General features: G+C 40.8%; 1 protein-coding gene across 6 annotated transcripts; it reads right to left on the bottom strand.

Moving 5' to 3' along the window:
* Nucleotides 1–2,021: 2,021 nt before the first annotated feature.
* On the bottom strand, nt 2,022–20,021 carry Smn (survival motor neuron). 6 transcript variants are annotated; one of them, XM_080286623.1, is made up of 8 exons: nt 19,906–20,021; nt 14,838–15,102; nt 13,639–13,768; nt 8,084–8,362; nt 6,754–7,005; nt 6,016–6,135; nt 5,579–5,623; nt 2,023–3,857 (listed from the first exon to the last, which is right to left on the bottom strand). In XM_080286623.1, exons 4-8 carry the CDS (start codon nt 8,297–8,299, stop codon nt 3,696–3,698), a joined length of 795 nt encoding a protein of 264 aa, XP_080142749.1. In that variant the 5' UTR covers nt 8,300–8,362; nt 13,639–13,768; nt 14,838–15,102; nt 19,906–20,021; the 3' UTR covers nt 2,023–3,695. The 6 variants fall into 6 exon arrangements, with proteins under 6 accessions (XP_080142752.1, XP_080142747.1, XP_080142749.1 ...); XM_080286622.1 differs by lacking the exon at nt 13,639–13,768; XM_080286624.1 differs by lacking the exon at nt 13,639–13,768 and having other exon boundaries at nt 15,071–15,102.
* Nucleotides 20,022–21,440: the final 1,419 nt, after the last annotated feature.

Below are 21,440 nucleotides of genomic sequence, written 5' to 3'. Positions count from 1 at the left end.
ATACACAAGGGGGAAAAAATTATAATTCTCGTGTTCTCGACTGTTAAGAAAGCTCCCTTACACCTTTTCTTAAGCGACTTATTTTGCATATTATACTTTGGGGATTTTTATACGTAAATAGGCACTACTACCACAAATACCACCACCAGCACTATCACCACCACTACAACCATACCACCAGCACTATCACCACCACTACAACCATACCACCACAACCACTACCATACCACTATCACCACCACTACCTCACCATCACCACCACCATACCATCACCACCATCATATCACCATACCACCACCATACCATCACCACCATCATATCACCATACCACCACCATACCATCACCACCATCATATCACCATACCACCACCATCACCATACCACCAACATCACCATACCACCATCATCATCACCATACCACCACCACTACCACCGAACCACCACCACCCCTATTGCTGGACGATGGGGTTAGATTTAGCAAGGCAAGTTGGGCTACGTTAGACTGAGCCAAAATAAGTAAACTGCACCAGAAATCAATTATCAAAATAACATCAATCTCATTACAAGCTACCAGATACGTACACTTCCCCTAAAAAACAGTTTGTGGAATGCCAAACAGACCCGGTACCGGTAGGGATTTTCGCCTTTATTTTGACTTATACCATATGACACTGCATGACTTTGAATTGCAGTCCATCAGTGTACATTAGGGCAGTATTAGCAAGGTTTGTGAACAACTTACTAACCGCTAACATCGAAATTTTACCTGAAAACACCGGGTACTTGGTTTCAGTACTTATAAATATGGCCGCCACTCGTGCCTGTCGAGATCATCCGGGACTTTTAAAATTATATGGTTTGAGACACACCGCCTTAATTATTAAGAGAAAATGTGAAACAGATGTGTAAAGGAAAAGCGTCAATTAAATAATTAGATCACTTTTATAATCACATACAAACCATAGAAAACGATTCAACGGTAACTCGTACATTTAGCAACTATCCGAACTGAAGACATCTGTCCACATCCAGAAGCCATATTCCTAAAACGGGTGGCCACAGACAATTTCCCAACGTGCCACCCTATCCCTAGTCATCAGGTTGCCCTCTCTCCAACTCATGTCACTCTCGATCATGATACAAGTCCCTTTCCATGCCATCCATCGCATCAATGTCTCCCCCTCCCATTCTCCATACTCCCCCAGTCAATCTTTCATCCTCCATTCTTTCCACACGGCCAAACCATTATTACAGTACTATTCGTCTAACAACCAACACATTCACATCACCTTACCATGGGAGGCTTTGTGCTGTGTGCAGTCGCCCTTTCGTTGGATGATCTTTCCGCAAATATCACATAGTACTTCTCTATCTCAGTGTGGAATAGATGTTTCTTGGGAGTGTCTGCACAAGCAAATTTTTTATGACAATGTTCGCCTAATGATCAGCCTGAGCACCGCCTTCTCCGCCAGGTTCTGTATGGCCAACTCCCTGCAGCACATCACAACCCAGAGGAAGAGATGAGATAGATCATACAAGGACAACATTGAAGAAATGCATTATCATACCAAAAGATCTTGAAACCAACGCCTCTGACAGAAAACAATGGCAAGCCCTCTGCAGTGAAAGAACCATTCATCTCAGAACCCGGCCAGAGAGGAGCATCAACAAAACAGGGCACAACCGAAACAGTTCTCCCATCAAACCTGGACTTGACATGGCGACTGTGTGGCAAGGCTTGTCGCTCCAGAATTAGTCTGCAGTCACACACACTGGCACCAAAGACTGAGAAACACACCATCTTACTAAGTATAGTAGCTGTCGTCTTTCGTAGTAGGGCAGCTTTAAGACTATGGGTGGGCAAGTAAGCAGGAGAGATGGCAAACAGTTACATGGATAGTTAAGTGAACAAAAAGTAAATAGGTAGGTAACCAGGAAGAAGGCAGACATGTAAGTAGGGAGGTGCATGGGTGGGTAGGTAAGTGCATACATAAGTCAATGGGTGGGTGAGCAGGATTTATTACTACTACTGTATATTAATAATTTTTTATCCACTGTACAGGTTTAGCTGTGATCCAGAGTAGTCCAATCTGGTAGTACCAAGTATATATTTTAAAAATTTAACTGTACTGAAAAATGATTAGGAAAGGTCAAATATACTCCATTATCAGTATTTCACTTTAACCAGAACAAGTGTACATTATCCATGTAACAGATACCATATAAACTAAAGTGCTGTAATAAGTTACCTTGTGTTTTGCCTGATCATTTCAACGTCAGATACCAAAATGTTACAGCCTTGAAACTTTTCACGAGAACTGCTGCTTTTCCAGTAGTATCAATGTAATAGTCATCTTACAAAACAAAAAGAAAATGGTCACCTCCTCCTTTTATTTGGTCCTATTGACTTAGAGAGATCCAAATAAATACAACCATCACAGCCTTAACACATCAACTGCTGCTAAACACAACTAACCAAACTTACTCCAGTGAACTACCCACAGTACTCATCACAACACAGCCCCCTTTACTTACGTGAAACATTGGCTTTAAAATCCATAGAGCACTGACATACCGAGTTTCAATTATAACTTTCCAACCCTTCCCATTAAGCACTACCATGGATGACGCGAATAATATGATCACTGAATAAGTTTCATCTGCACCACCATCAAAGGGTCATTACCTCTACACTCGTCCCTACAACATCATCTTATTAATTAATAAGCCCTTTCATAATAAACACTGACTGTGGCTTATGAATAATTGTTGCCTGCACCTCCTATACAAGGAAGGCCTATTTAAAGTTGCTGATGAATTAAGTACTATTTTTCTCTTAAAGCTGCTCCTGATTTACTACAAAGCTAGAAATGAGTGTTTTTGTGCTTTACACCAAAACATGTCTTCATAAAAGATATGGTATTTCAATTAAAGTAACATTTTGCTTGCACAAAAGCAAGACTTCTGAGGGGCTGACTGTATGCTGTTGCTCGTAAGGAATGCCTTCTCATGGTGGAACCGGTAAACAGATGGCTCCACTGACCAGTATACAAACATCCTTCAACTCCTTCCCTATCCCCCCCTCCCCAAGATGAGGATTATGGACAGCAAGACAAATTCAGCCTGCACTCCACTAGATTCACATCCAGATAAGCCTGTGGCCACAACAACAAAAGCCAGTAAAAATAACCCAGAACATTCCTCTTGTACTTAAGGGGTTCGAAACAATTCCCACTCACCTGAATGGTACAGGACAATAATCTCATTTTTACATCTTATCCTTGCTGCAACCATATAACTTCATATATCTTTAGGGAGCTCTCTTGAACTGAAAAGATCCAAAATGAGATCTTGAACATTGAATGGGCTGAGAGGACAGTTTAACATGTCTCAGACACTCATCCATGGGTTTTTCATATACAGTATATACTGTATCGTATAATAAGAGTTCATTTTGATGCACTGGCTTGATTATGTCCCTGATGGCAGCCTATATGGTAGCCAGTCACATAGCAACTCGGTACTTTGTTCCCCTACTTGTGGGTTTTTCGTGTACCGATCATATAAGATTCCTCACATCAATATAGTAATCTTCTGCAAGTCCCTGGCAGTAGCTTCTCAGATACCAATACAGCACTTCACTGTTAGCCTACCTGTGGGCTATTCATATACAATGTACAAAACATTAAGATCCTTTACTTTGATGCATAAGCTTGTGTAAGTCCCTGGTAGTAGCCAGTATGGTAGCCGGTCATATACCAACTCATCAGCATCGTGTGCAGGGCTTCAGAGGTCTTTGGATTGCCATTAACATCTCGAGCCAGGGCAGGAGGTGGCGGCAGTAAGGGAAGGTGACTCTGAAATATCATCACCACTATTTAACATCATTTATCATCATCCTGACCCTCTCTCACCAGGTATAAGGTGGAGTAGGACCCAGAAACAAGGAAAGTACAAAAGCAGGGGAGTTATGAACAGCATGCCCTGAGAAGCATGCCACATACATCATCCACAAAGCATTCAAACGCCTGGAATCCTGACACTGATGAACATCAATGGATCCAACCGATACTGAATTAATCTCAACTGTACTACCAGCAGCTACACCTGGGCACTGTCAGTGTTTCAGAATGGATGCCAACAAATGAACATCACCAGGCATGGCAGATTTTCTGTTGATCTGACCCACAATATTTCAATTTCCATCCATGTTATATCAAACTGTGTAGCTAATTTAAGTGCCATCAATAAACAAATCAACAAAATAAAACCATGTAAAATTTCTGCCTACTGTAGCAAAAATATAATATTAAATCTGGTGTGGATTATAACAAAATAATATATACTGTATATTACTGGTAATATCATCCAGTTCTCTCTTCCCACCTAGGGATGTGAGGAAGTAAGGTCCGGACTGCAAGGGAAAAAAAAAAAAAAATGTACAGTGGTCCCTCGAGTTGATGTGTGTTCCAAGTTAGTGATTTCGCGTTTAGCGATAGGTTATAAAAGGTACCAATCCCGCGCATTTATCTACTGTCTTACACATTTAGCAATGAGGGGTGTGAAATGCCTTGCCTGTCCGCCACAAGACCACCATTGTTACAATTGTTGTGAGAGTCTGGCAACCTTGGGTGCTCTTTTTCTCTCACTGTGCCGAGCATTTGGCGTTTTTCGCTGGTGAGGAGATGTATAACCATACAGTACTCTATCTGTATAATGTATTGCTAATACCCTGAGTTTCATTTTCAGCACTAGAAGTAGGAAATCGGGGGTCAAAATGGTGACTTAGAGGATGAGCGCAGACTAATTTATATTTTTCCCATATAAAGTACACTTCGCATATAACAATGGTTTTACCAAACTAATTACATTGCTAAACGCGAGGGATCACTGTACCTTCTTACACTAACAAAAATCTACATTTAGGACTAAAGAACATAGTCAAATTCTATATAATTTTTCAATGCAACTACTACCTGCAACACTTCCCTTACTTCTATATCTGCTCTCAACAAGGAAAGTGTATGACATTTTCACACCCTTCAAAAAGTGAAAACTGAGATCAAGTATGGGCCATTGAGATGTGATGTGTCTATGGCATCAGTTCCCTGCCCTAGTACAATATTTAGACACCTAGTGATCTACTGAGTAAGGTGACCCAACCAGACATGGCACATAAGGGACTAATTCCATGGGGTGGTTGAGACTTACTGCTTACATTACGCTGCTCATGGGCCAGCAGCTGATTAATCTCACTTTCAATGCCTTGAATAAGAGCCCAGCCCAGCGCCCCTGTGCTACTGGTGGTGAAGTACTGGATTGGATGATGTACTGATGAATATTGTCACAGTGAAGAACATCAGTATTACCTCACACACACGTTTGCATGTCCTTATTTTATTTACTGATGGCTTCACACAATCATACACAAGAGAGAGACGTTAGCTACTATATAGCATTCAATAAACCCTTAGGAATAAGATCCCTTTCCTAACTAACATGAAATCATCAAGAGCCTGCAAAAAAGCTTACTAAAGGATTAGCAAGTAACACAGAGAACACAGGACAAAGGACTAACCGGGGCAGCGAGAGGACTGTTGGCTGGAAATGGTGGCGGCGGCATCTAGAGCAAAAGAGAAAATTGGGTGTGTGACTTTACTATTTTATTTTACTGCAGTGAAATCACAGGTTCATGGATGGAATAAACTAAACTACTCTACAAAACTCTCCTGAAGATTCTCTCTGGAAGAAAATACTTACACAGTAATATTTTCTTCAGCTACACCTACACAGATACATGTCTACCTGTACTGTGTCTCTTACACAAGTTTCATAACTATGACCAGTGTATCATGCTTACAAACCAATATTTACATTTACATGTAGAGACAGTGAATTTTAGTAGTTGAAATACCTGGTACTGCACTTTGGGATGCAAAAGCCAATTAACATAGGCACTCGAAATGAAATGGGTTGGTGTTACATCTGCACCAGTACTGTACAAAAAATACTTACAGAGGGCATCCTGCGCATGCCTGACTGCTGTGGAGGTGGAGGCTTGTGCTTCTTGGTGTAGCGCTCACCATCTGTATCTGAATGACGGTCACTTTCTGCCACAGAGCTCCCAACTTCACTCTGCAAGCAAGGGGAAACCAAAATTAGTTTACTCTGTATCAATTACCATCTCTGTGTTATACATTTCAGCTTGTATAAATTAACTCATGAACCCCTTATGGGATTGTGGCATCTGGCAATAGATAGATAGATAGACATACACAGTACCTTCAATGACAATTATATACATTAACACTTTCTGTCATACCCAACTCTATCTTGTGTATTCCCAAAGGGACACAAATTCCACAATGCAGTATTCTACACTGGGGCGGTAAACTTCCGAGTCCCAGCTGAACCTGATCTCCCAGAAATAATGTAACATTTACATCAAAGTGTGGTATACTAGATAAAGAAAGTCTAATAAACTTCCTCTCTTCGCTCTTGGTGCTGAAATGGGATGCCTTCCTTTCGTGGCACCAAAATGACCACGTGGTTCTGCTGCCTGGGTCTACAAACATCCTTCAACCTCCTCCCTGAAACCCTTGCAAGAAGATGGTGGACCAAAGGCAACATCAGCCAAAAGTCCACTGGGTTCACATCTAAACCTGGGGTCACATCATCATGATCATCAAAGTGTAGCACATTAATACACTAAGTCCAATAATCTCCCTCACTTCACTCTCCTTTCTGCCTCACCTCAGACATTTCCTCCTCAGCAGCCTGTATTTGCCTCCGCCTGGCCACCTCTCCTTGTGACCGCCTGAGCTTATCAATGGCCACCTCTTGTGTGTTGCCGTAGCCTAGGAATCGCACCCAGCAGCGAGGTGGGTCTTGTCCTGGAGGCATGCTGATCACTGCTGCCTCGTACCACACAGCATCTTCTGTATACTGGGCTCGGCAGAAATCCCCAACTTGCCACTGCAAAGGGTCATCATTGTCATCGTCAGGCTGTGGCAAGGAATGGTTTGATTATTAACCTTCACTAAAAAACATCACTGATCTTCAAAACCTCTGACGTCATAAAAGAATCCCTATCAATACCTTGTACCACAGAGGGTCTTCTCTATACTGTACAGTCACTACTCGTTATACGATCGGGTTACGTCAGGTCATACCTTGACTATAACGATTTTACTGTAAATCGGGAGATTGAAATACATTATAAAAGGGGGGCTTCATCAACTCAACTTCCCAAAGTCACCTACAACCCAACTTAATCGCTTCCTCTGTCGGTCCAAGTCATCTCCAAGACCAAAACAAACACTATCACACCAATACAGGCGGCGTTACATATAGTAAATCGTTGCAACAACACAACAATCACACTTGCATAACGTTGGCCTGGTGCTACATGATATATAGGCCTACTGTAGCACGATGCTTGGCTGAGAGGTGACGACAGCAGGGGGGCACACATGAACAAGTGAATTAGACAAGGCTTTGAAGGGGTGGTGGGACCGCAACTGAACTAAAACAATGCTCTGCACACTGGGGCCACCATCTTGCCTGAGACAAGCAACTGTCACCTTGTGCGTGCCTGGCGCTTAGTACGAAATTTTCTGAGGGCAATATCGTTATTGCGGGAATTTCATCGCAAATCGGATTTTGGGGTGGAACTTTTCTGTTATCGTTTTAGCGAATTATCATAAACCGAATCAATGTATAACGAGTAGTGACTGTACTGGGCTTGCCAGAAACCTCCGACCTGCTGCTACAGTGAGTCAAAGGCCAACATTCTCATCAGATCTGGAGGCCCACTAGCAACTCTTCCATAATAGTTTGCTTCTGTATATGGCACCCTATTTCCCACTAGCGTCAGCTAATCTTCACTCTAAATTGCCGAGATATGTACCATGGCATCTCCAAAGAAACAGATCTTGACTCTGGCTCTCTTACTGTCAAATTTTCCTTGAAACAACAGATATTTGCATGTTTCCAGCCCTTGCTCCTATGTGTGTGCATGTGTGCGTGTGGGTGTGTGTGTATGCGTGTAGATGTAAAAGAAAGAGACAGAAATACTACTCACATCAGCTTTTTTCTTATTCTTCTTTTTCTTCTTCTTATGGGCATTGCTACCAGAATTCAGCACCCCACTCCCAGCTCCCCGTTTGCCTCCCCGCTGCTCCCGACTGCCATCCAGGGGTGGCTCCCCCTTGCGGCTGCTGCTGGCCTCAGACTGCTCACTCTCCGTTGTGTTGGCCACTGAGTTCCGCTGCTTCAATTTCCGCTGAACCTTGGCCATGGCTTCATCATATTGTTGAATCAGCAGGGTGTCATCCCAGATCTCTTCGTGTGTCAGCTCCTTCTGCATGGGGAAAAAATACAATAAAGTACAGCAAACGTGGTATTATTCTGCCACTGGAGAAAAAAAAAAGAAAAAAAAAGAAAAAAGGCACAGTACTTTCTCTTAACAAATCCCCATATTGGGAGCTGTCCCTCGTGCAGCTGATTTCTATGTCTGGACACTAAACCACGTGCCAAAATCAGCCAACTACTCCCCTATTGTGTCACGGTACAGCTATTTTCCATGGCCAGGAAATTAAACCAAGTGCCAAAACCAGCTAACTACCAGTATTCTCAACAGTATCATGGTATAGCTATTTCCTATGGACTGGGAACTAAACCAGTGCCAAACCAGCTAACTATCAGTACTTCCCAACAGTGCCATGGTATAGCTGTTTTCTATGGACTGAAAGCTAAAACTATGACTAACCAGCTAACTGCTTCCTAACAGCTACTGGTAAGTTGTTACGAAAAAACAAATCTGAAATATGTTTCAGACTCTGACTCTGTGTACTTGTGGCTGAATGTTTCCTGCCTATGAGAGATGATTGTGCAGCAAGTTACCATGTTTTCAGTCACATTTCACTCTCATATTACCTCCAAAGGTTAATGGTAGCCACTCATCTACTACCTACAAGAAATTAAGTTGCACACTGTATCATGTTATGTAAAGTTAACCCATGGAACCCAGGGAGGCTCTATTCTGAATTACCAACACTACCAAATGAACACTGGTTCACTTCTATAAACAATTTCAAAACTCATCGCACCCAGGGATGAATAATAATTTTTTAGTGGATGTACATAATCTTTTAGCCTAACTGCCCTATATATCACATCCTTTCAATGATGTGAGGTCTGTTCAGAAAGCATCCAACCTTAGACTCTAAAAAATAAAGAAATACCGGTAAATAAATACAGTAAACAGCTAAACCGTTGCGCTAGGACACTAATCCCCCTTAAAGTAGGCCTCTTCTGACTTCGTACACATAGCCCAGCGTTCTTTCCACTGCCTGAAACATTTTTCAAAGTTGGTTTTAGGCATCTTCTGCAGGTGCTTTGTCACATTCATTAGGATCTCTTCACTCAAATATATGATGCTCAAAACATGTGGGAGTGTGTCAATTGCAATCCAGACTTTCTGAAGACAGTTATCAGTAGAGATGAGATTTGGGTGTACCGGTACGGCCCAGAAACCAAAGCAAAGTCATCCCAATGGAAGTATGCAGGGTAAAAAAAAAAAAGAAGAAGGTTTGCAGCAAGGTGAAAATTAATGGACTCACATGTTGAGTTTTTTTTTCTGTTACCATGGTGATATGCATCATCAACATGCATCACAAGGTGAAACTGTCAATAAACATTACTACCTAGATGTCACCCATTCTTTGTGACGAGGAAGAGACCAGACCTTAGTGGCAAGTTGGAAGCTGCACCATGACAATGCCCCTGCCCATTCTTCTCAACTGATTCAGGAATTTTTGGCCAAGCACAACATCTCACAGGTCCAGCAGGCTCCCTACTCACCAGACATGGCTCCGTGCAACTTCAGGTTATTCCCCAAGCCCAAAACTCCACTGAAGGGTTCCCAATTTGAGACAAGAGGAGAAATCAAGACAAATGTGGCAAAGCAACTGCAGGAGATTCCAAAAACCTACTTCAAAAAATGTTTCATGCAGTGGAAAGAACGCTGGGGTACATGTGTCCAACATGGGGCCTACTTTGAGGGGGATTATTGTCTTAGCTCTACAGATTAGCAACTTATTTCTTTTAGAGCCTCAGGTCGGACACTTTCTGAACAGACTCCATATACTATATACTGCAGTGTTGACTTTATCAGATATAGAAATACCTGTACTGGCTAATATTTGCAAGTCCGTCATAATCTACTATGAAGACTCATGTGCCCTGTGGAAATCTGCACCATGCATAACAAGACGCAACACTGTCAATAGTTTTAATTTATATCATGAGGAAGGATGATGAGGAAAATGTGAGGATTTAAGTACTTGGGTAGTGTGATAAGTAAAGATGGAAGTCTGGAGGGTGAAGTGCTTGAATGGGTAATACAAGGAAGTAAGGCTGCTGGTTCTTTGAAAGCAGTATTAAGAAACTAGGAAGTGAGCATGGAAGCAAAAAAGTCGCTGCATGACAGTACCGTGATACCAACTCTTTACATATGCAAGTGAAGCTTGGACCCTGTTGGATGGACACAAGCCATGAGTGAAAACAGTGGAAATGAGTTATTTGAAAGGAGCAAGTGGAGTTACATGGAGAGGCAGACTGACAAATAAGGAAGCGAAGGAGTATTGTGGTACTGATGTGGATGTGACAGGAAGCATTAGGAGAAAATTACACTGAGGTGGTTTGGCCATGTGGATAGGATGGACAGCGAGAGACTAACAAGGAAAGTGTATGTGAGTGACATGGTGGGGGAGGCCAAGGATGAGATGGAGGGATGGAGTGGAGAGGTATATGATAGAGAGGGGTGTGAGCTGAGAGCAGGGCAGTGAAATGATGGGGGACTGGGTGATATGGAGGCAATTTGTTTGTGGCCACCCCTCATGGTATTAAGGCATCTGGCAATAGACAGACAGATGAAGCAGAACCATACTATAAGTGAATCTGTGAATATCTGTAACACCACTTTCATAGAAGTTTTCATCATTCTGTGCCTTACAGCTCAATATCCTCTTGTGTGTTACTGATGCACACTATGTTGATATTAAAGTGATAAAAATGACTTGCATGGGAATGTTATGGTTTAATATGCAAAATAAATAATTGAGGAGGAAGTGATTTGACATTTCCTTTGCCACCTCAGTACAATACAGACCACAAACATTAGTTACATGAAACACTTGGTTCAATGAATGCTTTATAACATTCATATTCAGTTTGGATCCCAAGTGACTTTCAGATTATATTCTAATACACCATACAACAAATACTGGTACAGGTGGAAAGCAACTCTATAATAAGTGGCTAAGCATTGCACTCTAGAATTACTGGGACAAAAGCTTAAAACTGATACAGTGTTCTTTCACACAAATATCACTGTTGTGCTGTATGTAGGCTACTCTGCATAACTGCCACAACCATTACATTATCAAAATTTCCATCATAACTAATTTTCAACCATTTTTAATGACAGTGATGGCTGTTTGAATCCAATCAGAAAATATACCAAGCATATCAAATTAATCAGTTTCATCAGAAGAAGGACATCAATCTGTAGACTGGAAACTGACTTTTACATGATCTGACAGATTGCTGTGGTTGAGCAGTTCCTGATTTACTGAGCTTCTTATAATTCTGAAGTGTTCAAGGATTTCTCCAAACCTGGCTGCTAAACTACTGACTTATGAAAGGCAGTCACAGCTTGAAAAACTTTTCAAACAAAATTTACTAACGTAAGTTAACTGGTTCACCATTTTTCCCACTTCCAACTAGGGAGCTGTGTGTTTCTTGCATGGAATAAATTTTAAATATAATAATCACAGTAAACTTTAGAATTTACACAGTCTGATTTTCCTTGTACCATACCATACATTACTTCAACTGTCAACTCTACAATAAAGTTTAACATAAATAAGATCTCTTAATCCCAAAGACATGGATATTTTGGATCTTCTGGAGTTAAAAAATTTCTGAATAGCTCTACATGACTTACACATACAATACTGTATACAATGCCTGTACACTGTATGTATTGAAATTGGTTTAAAACTCCTATAGTCTGTAATATGAATTTATACCAAAACACACAACTGGTAACATATACCTGTGATGTACAAATGTCTTCACTTGTAAGAGGTGGTCCCCAACTTACGACTGGGTCACGTTCCCAGAAACTAGTTGTAAGTAGAATTTTTCCTGAGTTGAAAATGCATTTACAGTAATACACCTAACCAACTGAACATCATAGCCTACTTTATAATAAAGTTGGAATATCTCATGTTATTTATTGACTACTGTACTAAGACTGTTGAATGCGAGAGTCCAACCTCACCGGTGATGGCCATTATGGGCCGGTTCCTGAACAATGCCCCATCAGGATGATTCACTGTCACAACAAAAACAGGACAAGTCGCCGTCAGACAATTCCCCATCAGTAGGCTGAGAATTTCAAAATTACATATTTATTTACATGTAACGTGTAGGTTGTTCATATAATTTTAAGGTACAGTATACTGATCATTCACTTAAAGTTATTAAGACAAATAAGTAAATGCTATTGTCTTGTATGTAGCCTAACAAACGATGAAGTGACAGTTATCGTCTATCACCTGATTTGCGTTTCAGTATTATATTTTTTCTGTTAATAACGACCATTTGATGCCACATTTTACATTTATCATAAAAACAATCAACCATCATCACTTTTACAACTCATATAACTCAAAAACTAGTATACTTGCTAAGGACAGTACTCTGATATGTAAATAAATGACAGGGAATCATCCCAGAACCTATGGGCTTGCTGCCTTCATGCTGGGCAATTGTGTTTCATCTGAAGAGTAACTGTCTGCTTCTTCTCACCAGTAGCAGGACAGACAGATGGCCATTTTATTGACATGATGGATACACAAAATACAACATAGATACAGGGGAGAAAAAAAAAAAAAAGAAAAGAAAAATGCTGGCAACAAAGTACACTGTAAAGCAACCAAGCATCGACTGTTTACATTAGCAACCGCCCGGGTAGACTGGGACTCGGCTCGCTGCCGTTGCCCAGTACCGTGAGAGTATCAAACTGCATATCGATAGTCCAGGAAAAGATCAAAGTTCAAATTTCGAAGCACTGTTTCCACCTTCAAAAAGTAAAAATTTCGTACGTCGACCGTTCGTAACATGGGGACCGCCTGTAGAGCAAGGGTTGGTTTGGTAGGGTGCTATGTGATACCAGTGTAATGTATTTGTTTTTATGTTCCCTGTGTACTATGGTCTGACCACTATAACAAGCTGCTCCACCACCGAAGATGTGAGACAGATGCAAATACACTAGCATCACACACAGCCTCCAAAGTACCACCCCTTGCAATTCTTATAAGTGAAAGCATTGTACAGCCTCTTCTGGTATGGCTACAATTTCTCAAACCACTTAAAAAATAATGAAAGCTTTGTCATAAATCTGCGCATATTACATTTCTCATTACCGTATCTATTACTATCCCATATGCATGAGAATCTGACGTCTAATTAGAAACAAGGTGTCTTTGATAATAAATGGACTGGCTTCTCGTTACCACTACTGCTATAGGAGGTCTGTGAAATACTGTGTGAAACCTGGGGACTTACATGCTATATCTATCAGACCAGATATCTTGGGTACTATTACTGTGGTTGCTGTTGCTGTTATTGCTGTTTTTGTGGCCCCAGGCTCATCTGACATAAACCCAGTGGACTGCAAGCCGAAGTTGTCCTCTCCCTGCATGGGACATAAAAGGCTTAAGGCATTTGTCTTGCCAGAGCTAAACATGTACATTTTCCCATACATGCTGTTCAGGTTGATGAAACCCTCCCTCCAGGGTGAACTTTCTTGCATGGTCCCTAACCTGCATTATCATGAGACTTGGCAATATATAACTATTACCAGTTAAATGCTACTTGACGATGTTTTATTCTACTATAGTAAACTCTCAATTATCTGTCGTCACAATATCAGGCCCAACACAATATCCAACGCTGCTGGCTCGGCTCTATTAAAGATGTATCTGGCAAAAATATGCAATATCCGCACTGAAACAGGATGTAACCAGTGGTTCTAATGCAATAGCTGGCATTGAAGTAAAATTGGCTGGTAAATGGTGACCAACCGACGCTGTATTACTGTATTACTTACTGTATCATTATTGTATTTTATGCTTAACTTTGATCTCTTACCCACTGGAAAGATTTTAGGATAGAGTTTCAAGATGGATAGTAATGTAAGGTATTCGGATTGATGACGAATATTGAGCCGATGAGGGTACTATGCAATATCCGGCGTTTTGCTTTAATTGGCATAGGGCTTGGCTGAATTACACCTGATAACTGAGAGTTTACTGTATTACAGAACTGGTACTGTACTTTGATAGCACAGTGCATGTTTTTTTCTTTTCTAAGCAATTATGAGCAATGGATTCATGCTCTCTTATCCCTATTATTACTTCAGTGTACGCATGGTTCCCTTCTTAGCACTTATTAGTAATAAACCCAAACCTCTGAAACATCCACATTGTGCCACTAAGTCCATAACCCATATTATTAAAACAGAGCGAGAAAGTGTGAACAAATCCTGAATTTCACGTGATTAATTATGATGTATGATGATGATAAAACATCTAAACTTTCTGTATCATTTCTTAATCATGTGATGATGATAGAACTTATGGCCTTTCACTATCTTTCCTGACTACACACTGTAATATGGGATGTGTGCTGACAAAAAAATTTAAGGGCTCGCTCACACCATTGCACACTCAGTTTTAATAATACGAGTACCTCTGTCTACTCACCCAACCACTGATCTATCCACCCAGCAGTGAAGGCATTCACAAGTCAGTGGTCGGATGAATATGGCAACCTGTTGTTGTTGTTGTTGCTTTCAGTGGTCGGATGGAAATGGCACCCGTGCTTTGCTGTTGTTGATGCTTGGTGGTCAGGGGTGGTGGTGCTTATGAGCTCTGTATCCCACTGATCTGTAAGTACAGTACATCTGCACTTTTTCAGAGGCTATAAAAGCTCTCACCTTATATCCACGCTACCTGTTCACTGCCATCACTGTGGGGGAAAAAGAAAGGCTTAGACATCATCATCATCACCAGATCAGGCTGCGTGTGGGAATGAGTGACTAATTAGTTCCATCATTGCACAAACAGTAAGAGGTGCATCTTACTGTGCTAGCTGTGACTACAACTAAATGATAAAACAACCTTCTGCCTCCCTAACGATAGTGGTATTAGTTTTTTTTTTTTTCTTTTCTTTTCTTTTCTTTTAAACAAGCTTTTGGTGAAGAATGTTTGATAATGCCACATGAATAACCCGACAACAACACAAGACAGTCAATGTTGATAGGGCATAATTTTGCATTCTAATACTGACACACAATACCCATACAATCACTTGCCAATGGAAGCAACTACAGGACAAACTCCCCATACTGACAGCATCATTAGAAGTAACATGGCCAGTGCTACAAAAAAGATTGGCAGGGCCGGGAATGATAATCAATTACTGTTATGGTAACATACGAGTCAGTGAATCCAAAGCGATAAACAGACATCACCAAACATCGAAAATACAAGCAACAGAACCCTTCAGGATAGACACCTATGACATATAACAAAGAATAAAAGAAACACACACTTGCACTCCCCACACACAAAACAACTTTAGTTTCATTGTGAAAACTGAGCAGCAGCCCAAACCAATCCTGTGCTTATACAAACTGACACCAAGACAAACAGGAAAGTATTATAAGAGAAGCTAAATCCACTGAGTCGGAGGGAGTCTTTGCTCATTTTACAGCATTCGTTTCATGTCCTGGCAATTTCATTCAGCTAAAGACAGACTTCTGAACAGCAGGGGACTGATACAGACTTACTAAACCCTTACAGCATGACTATCTACCTATACCCAGATGCCTTAATCCCGTACGGGGTGGCCACGAACATATCTCCTCCATGTCGCCCTGTCCCCTGCCATTTCGATGCCCTCCCCCCAACTCAGACTCTCCTCTCTCATATATCTATCCACTCCATCCCTCCATCTCATCCTCAGCCTCCCTCTTCCCCTTCCCCTTCCCCCAGCTCACTCGCATACACTCTCCTTGTTACTCTCCCATTCTCCATCCTCTTCACAGGGCCAAATCACTTCAGCGTTTTTTGCCTAAAGCTTTCTATCACATCCACATCCACACCACAATGCTCCCTTTCTTAAAGTGCATAAAACCATCTGGTAGCAGCAGGAATAAGCTCCACATGACATCACTTGGATTTAGAGGGATGAAGACATGAAACCACGATGAAAATGTTCAAAGCGAAGAAGCCACAAGCTACAGTCAATGCACATCAAGATACAGCAATACGGTGCTGTACCTAAAGGGAGAACTGTAATAGGAAAGAAACTCCATGGAAAGGAATGCCACCAACTACGGCTATCACCAGAAGTCTTGTGAAATTACTGAACATTCCCCCCCTAGAATCCATATGAAACTAATGGTTGATACCTCACTTGTAAGATATTTATGTGGAGATTACACCCTTGGCTTTAGTAGCATTCAGCTGCAATGATGGTCCCTTTACCTCATGCTCATCAAGGTTATGTATAGTTCTATTGCATTTAAAGTTCAAGACAGGTGTTTAAAGTCTCTTTGAAGGATCATGGCCTTCAGTTGGCAGGTACCTATTTACTTACTGGTACTGTTTATACCATTCATCAATCCTACAATGCCCTATGAGGAGCGTGGGAGCCCAGGGCTAGGCAGTTCGTCACTCTCAGTTATACCATTACATGAGTTAATTGTGAAGTAAGTTAGTACACTGGCTTAGCTTGATAAGTCATATGATACCAATACAATTACTGAATCAAGGGTGAAAGTTTAACTGAATTTAACCCATTAACACGGTGATCTTATTCAGCTTAGGGATGATCTGTTCTAATAGGAATGATGTGGCTGAAAGAACAGATGATATGGAAATTAACTCAAGAATTCTCTTCTCCAATAACTGTGTAAAAAATATATATTTACTGGATTGCAAGAATCTACTGGCAATCCCGCTGCTCTGCTCTGGGAAACCGAATTTTGATTTGAGATGTCCCATTAGCACACTCCCAGATTTGAAATGCCCACATATGGCAACAGGATACCCAGTAACTATTTTCCATTACAAGGTCAAAGTAAGGCAGCCCATGGTTTCCCTGGTAATCACCTGGAAAAACACTGCCCCTAAGGGTTTGGTTTGGTTAGATTAGGATGATTTACCTAAAGTATCACCTGATTTTGTATTAACAAGATGAAGAAAAAAAAAACTACAGAACCTTCCCCTTACTGCCATTATGGAACTGTCTCCCTCTGTCTGTATTTCCTACTGCCTTTGTACTCCTGTCTTTCAAATGCAGTGTGTCCAGGCATCTTGAAATGAATGGTTCTTGAATCTGGCTCTCAGTTCTCTTGTTTTTTCTTGAAGGGAACAATTTGTGGATTTGTGGCATTTGGTTCCTTCTTCCTTGTGCGGGAAAAAAAAAAAAAAACTAATCTAATTCAAAGAAACAACCTTGTGTCAGATAATTCTATCTATCTATTGCCAGATGCCTCAATCCCATAAGGGGTGGCCACAAACAAATTACCTCCATGTCGCCCTGTTCAATACCACTTCACTGCCTTGCTCCAAGCCCACACCCCCTCTCTCGTATACCTCTTCATGCCATCCCTCCATCTCATTCTCAGCATTCCCCTCTGTCTCCCCCCTTCCACCTCACTCGTATACACCCTCCTCATTAGTCTCTAGCTCTCCATCCTCTCCACATGGCCAAAACACCTCAATGTATTTCTCCTAACACTTTCTGTCACATCCAAATCTACACCACAATGCTCCTTCAGATAATTACAACAGAAAATAAAGGCAGCTATACACTGTTCATTTTAACTTGACATAAAATTACCATCTCTCCAACTTGAATGCCTAGTTATAGCAAGTGATTAACACTAGAATATGATACAAGTCACAGATAAGTGCTGTGGAAGGGATGCTGGGCTGCAGTATTGTCTTATTCTGCCAATGACCTACAGGAAATAGTTTGCAAAAACATAAAAATCTCTGCCCAGTTAAAATGAAAGAAGTATCAGTACAGTTAGCTCAAACTCTGACTTCCCTCAAAAGAAAATTGCAGAACTGGCAACGTCAGCACCAATCATTCCCACTTCTTTATGAGTTTCTTATAATACCACGCAGAGTACTGTATTTTGCAGATGCAACAATGTTTTTTGCTTGAGAAAATGGCTTTTCATAATAGCTACTGATATCCAACTGCTCTTTAACATACCCTAGAGTTCCAGTGTCCTTTGTACAGAAATAGCTATACAATACAGATACATGAATACTCATCTTTACATTTATAAATACAAAAGCACAGTCACATTATACCAAATCATCAAGTGGTATTTGTATATCCTTTCATGATAACATGGGTTAGGTTATTATGGCAGGTTATATAAGATTAGGTTAGGCTGGAATAGGATATGACGGGATAGGATGGCATAAGACAGGTTGGGCTGAATTGGTTTTCTGAATTCTTCCCAAGTAATCCTTCAATTAATCATAATACCGTTGGAAAATTGGAGGAAATTCAATATCCGATGCAACAATGCTTTCGTTTATAAATAAGTCATGACACCATATAATATTCATTCATCTGGAGTATAGTATCTAAATAAAATATTGTACCATGAAGTCAGGTACGAATGTTATAAAAAATGTGGATGTAGGAGTGGTCAGGTGCAAACATTACAAAGTAGTTAGTACAGTACAAGCAGTCAGACATGAAAATAAATAAACTGTATGCGTGATCAAGTACAAACCTTAAAAAAAAAAATAAAAAAAAATACAAGCAATACGATATGAACATTTACATTAAAAACTTCAGCACGCATGAGCATTTACGAACATTAAAAATTACAAAAGGCACGTTGAGTCGAACATTTTAACAGCCAGTATGAATAGCCAAGCGTCAACATTACCGTATATTTTTCTCAGACACAAAAACACTGTCACAACCACAAAATACTCAGCTTAATATTAAACGAAGCCTGTAAAGAAATGGGAATTACTGGAAAGCTCCTCTGGTATTATTATCGTTTCAGCCAAAAACAGAATTAAGAGATTTTGCTCCACGTTTTCGGTGTTTTAAACAATTCCAAGACACTTCTCTTCAATGGCATTATCGTTGCAAACTGCTTCTATTTTACTCTTCAAGGTTTTGTCAGGATATCTTCAGGAGTAAAATAAAAATAACTTTGTGATGAAAATGCCAGAAGAAAAGCATCACACAATTGTCCGAAATATTGAAAAAATGGATCAAAATCCCAGCATTCTGTTCTTGGCTGAAATTATCACATTACCGCTCCTCCTATAATGAACCTTATACTTCAATTTTGCCATCATTCCTCTCTCCACAGCAAACACAAGGCAGTTCAGGGTTTTATCTTCAAGGTATAGGTGGTCAAAAACTTAACTTTATCCCAAACATAATAATAATAGACAAAACTGCAGAACTGGTATTTTCCATCTGCCTGTTCTGGTGGTCCAATGCAGGGCAGCTCCATGTTTCGATTTTCAAATGTGTTATCAAGCATTACCGGGAACACAAGTTTGTCAAAGCAAATACCGCAATTCCCTATAGTCTCCAAATTCAAGGAGAGGCATCCATTTAATTCCTAAGGGTAAAATTAAGCTAACTCTGCCGCACCATTTGTTTCCACTCCTCGGGTCTAATGGAGGCACCAGTTTTAGCAAGATATAACCTGCCATTATTGCAAGTCTATACCTAATATTGTTAAAGAACGGTGCTACGACTTTCACTTACGTCTTTGATGTCAAATATCACCAAACCACTCTCATCTGAAGCCATAACGAAGAATGCGAAGAATAAAATCAGCAAAACCAACACGTCCACCACCTGGCTCTTCACGCTTTCCGCTTACCTCTGTTTCGGCTCGCTTCCTTCATTTTCTGCCCATGTGGGTTCCGCTGTTCTCGAAATATAACTTTTTCTTACTCTGTCCATTTCATACAGCTTCCTCTCCAGAATGTTTAATGTATTTCCTTTTCTCTGCCTCTTTAATAGGCTACCGATGCATCATTGCCGAAAAATTATAGCCTAAAACGTAACAAGTCCCCAAAACGTTTGTCCACTTAAATATATTTTTCACATCAATTTCGGAGATGAACTGCTGACATGAATGCGTCTATAGAAATTTTTATGCCTATTTTTTACTACTCTCTTAGCCGGTAACGAGAATCTCTAGCTTGCAATGGCATCCGTGCTCAACTGTCTTTTCCCCGCCTACAAAATTCCCCGTCATAACAAGGAAGTATCCCCGAATGCAATATTATTCACTTCCTGCAATTTTTTACATGTACTCTAATTTACTCATATAATGTTGATGGGTAATATTTTCGCACCTGTTCACTAAAGCACTTTTAAAGGTGACGCTCACATGGGCGCCGGAAGCTGAGCGGGTGGAGGGAGAATAGTCACCCCCCCTCTCCCAGAATTTTTAGTGGGGAAGCAAAGGGGGATTTTTGCCCCCCAATGTCTCGTCGTCAGCTCATTGCAGATAGGCCACGCAGTATGTAATAATCACAATACTGCACAAAAATTAAAAGAAGTTCAATACCTGATGCAACAATGCTCTCGTTTAAAAACATAATAATATCGTAACAGATTCATGCATCCGTTGTACAGTATCTATAACAAGCACAGGAATAAACCCCCTCTCCACCTCACTCGCAAACACTCTTCTAGTCAGTCTTTTATTCATCATCCTCTCCACTCCATTCCTTCATCCATTTCTCGATCTACTCTTCACCTCTCACTCTCCCTGTCAGTCTCATTTTCCAGCCTCTTCACATGGCCAAATAACCCTTCCACTATGAGATACAGTTCCATAATTAGAGTTTAAAAATTCGTGTGGTGACAGTAAAAATAAATAATTGTTTTCGTCTGCCACAACTTGCATACAATGTCGGGGCTGCATGAATAAGTCTCCTTGGTTACTAGTCAAATTAATCCTCTAACTGACGAGAGAGAATACTGTATACATCCAGAATGAAGTGGTTAGACGTTCGCCCAAGAATGCAATCGAACGCGAGGCCCAGACGCTGACAGATAAATATGGTACGTGCCAGACAACGGAGATCCCAAAAATATCGTTGAAAAATGTGTGTTGTGTGAGAACTGCATATGTCCAGGGTGGATGGTGTGGAGGAGATATGTGGGTGTGGATAACTGTGGACTGGACACTACCACCACCATCACCACTGCTGCTGCTACTACTACTATTACTACTACTGCCTTTACTGCCATCAATACCACTGCTACTGTTACCACTTACAATT

This window comes from Coenobita brevimanus, chromosome 112 (assembly GCF_032717465.1).
Source record: "Coenobita brevimanus isolate Jiangsu-jjx chromosome 112, ASM3271746v2, whole genome shotgun sequence".
Classification (NCBI taxonomy): Eukaryota; Metazoa; Arthropoda; class Malacostraca; order Decapoda; family Coenobitidae; genus Coenobita; species Coenobita brevimanus.
The sequence above is the reverse complement of the archived record's forward strand: the minus strand, read 5'-3'. Positions and strand labels throughout refer to the sequence as shown.

Excerpts from the sequence above, each read along its gene's own strand:
- Smn (XM_080286626.1), bottom strand. The coding sequence starts at position 19,950 with ATGGCTTCAGATGAGAGTGGTTTGGTGATATTTGACATCAAAGAC. Across the intron at positions 8,363-19,905 it reads TGATATTTGACATCAAAGAC|AAGGAGCTGACACACGAAGA; the intron begins GTAAGTGAAAGT and ends TTCCCCATGCAG. Across the intron at positions 3,858-5,578 it reads ACAGTCCTCTCGCTGCCCCG|AGTCACCTTCCCTTACTGCC; the intron begins GTTAGTCCTTTG and ends ATGATATTTCAG.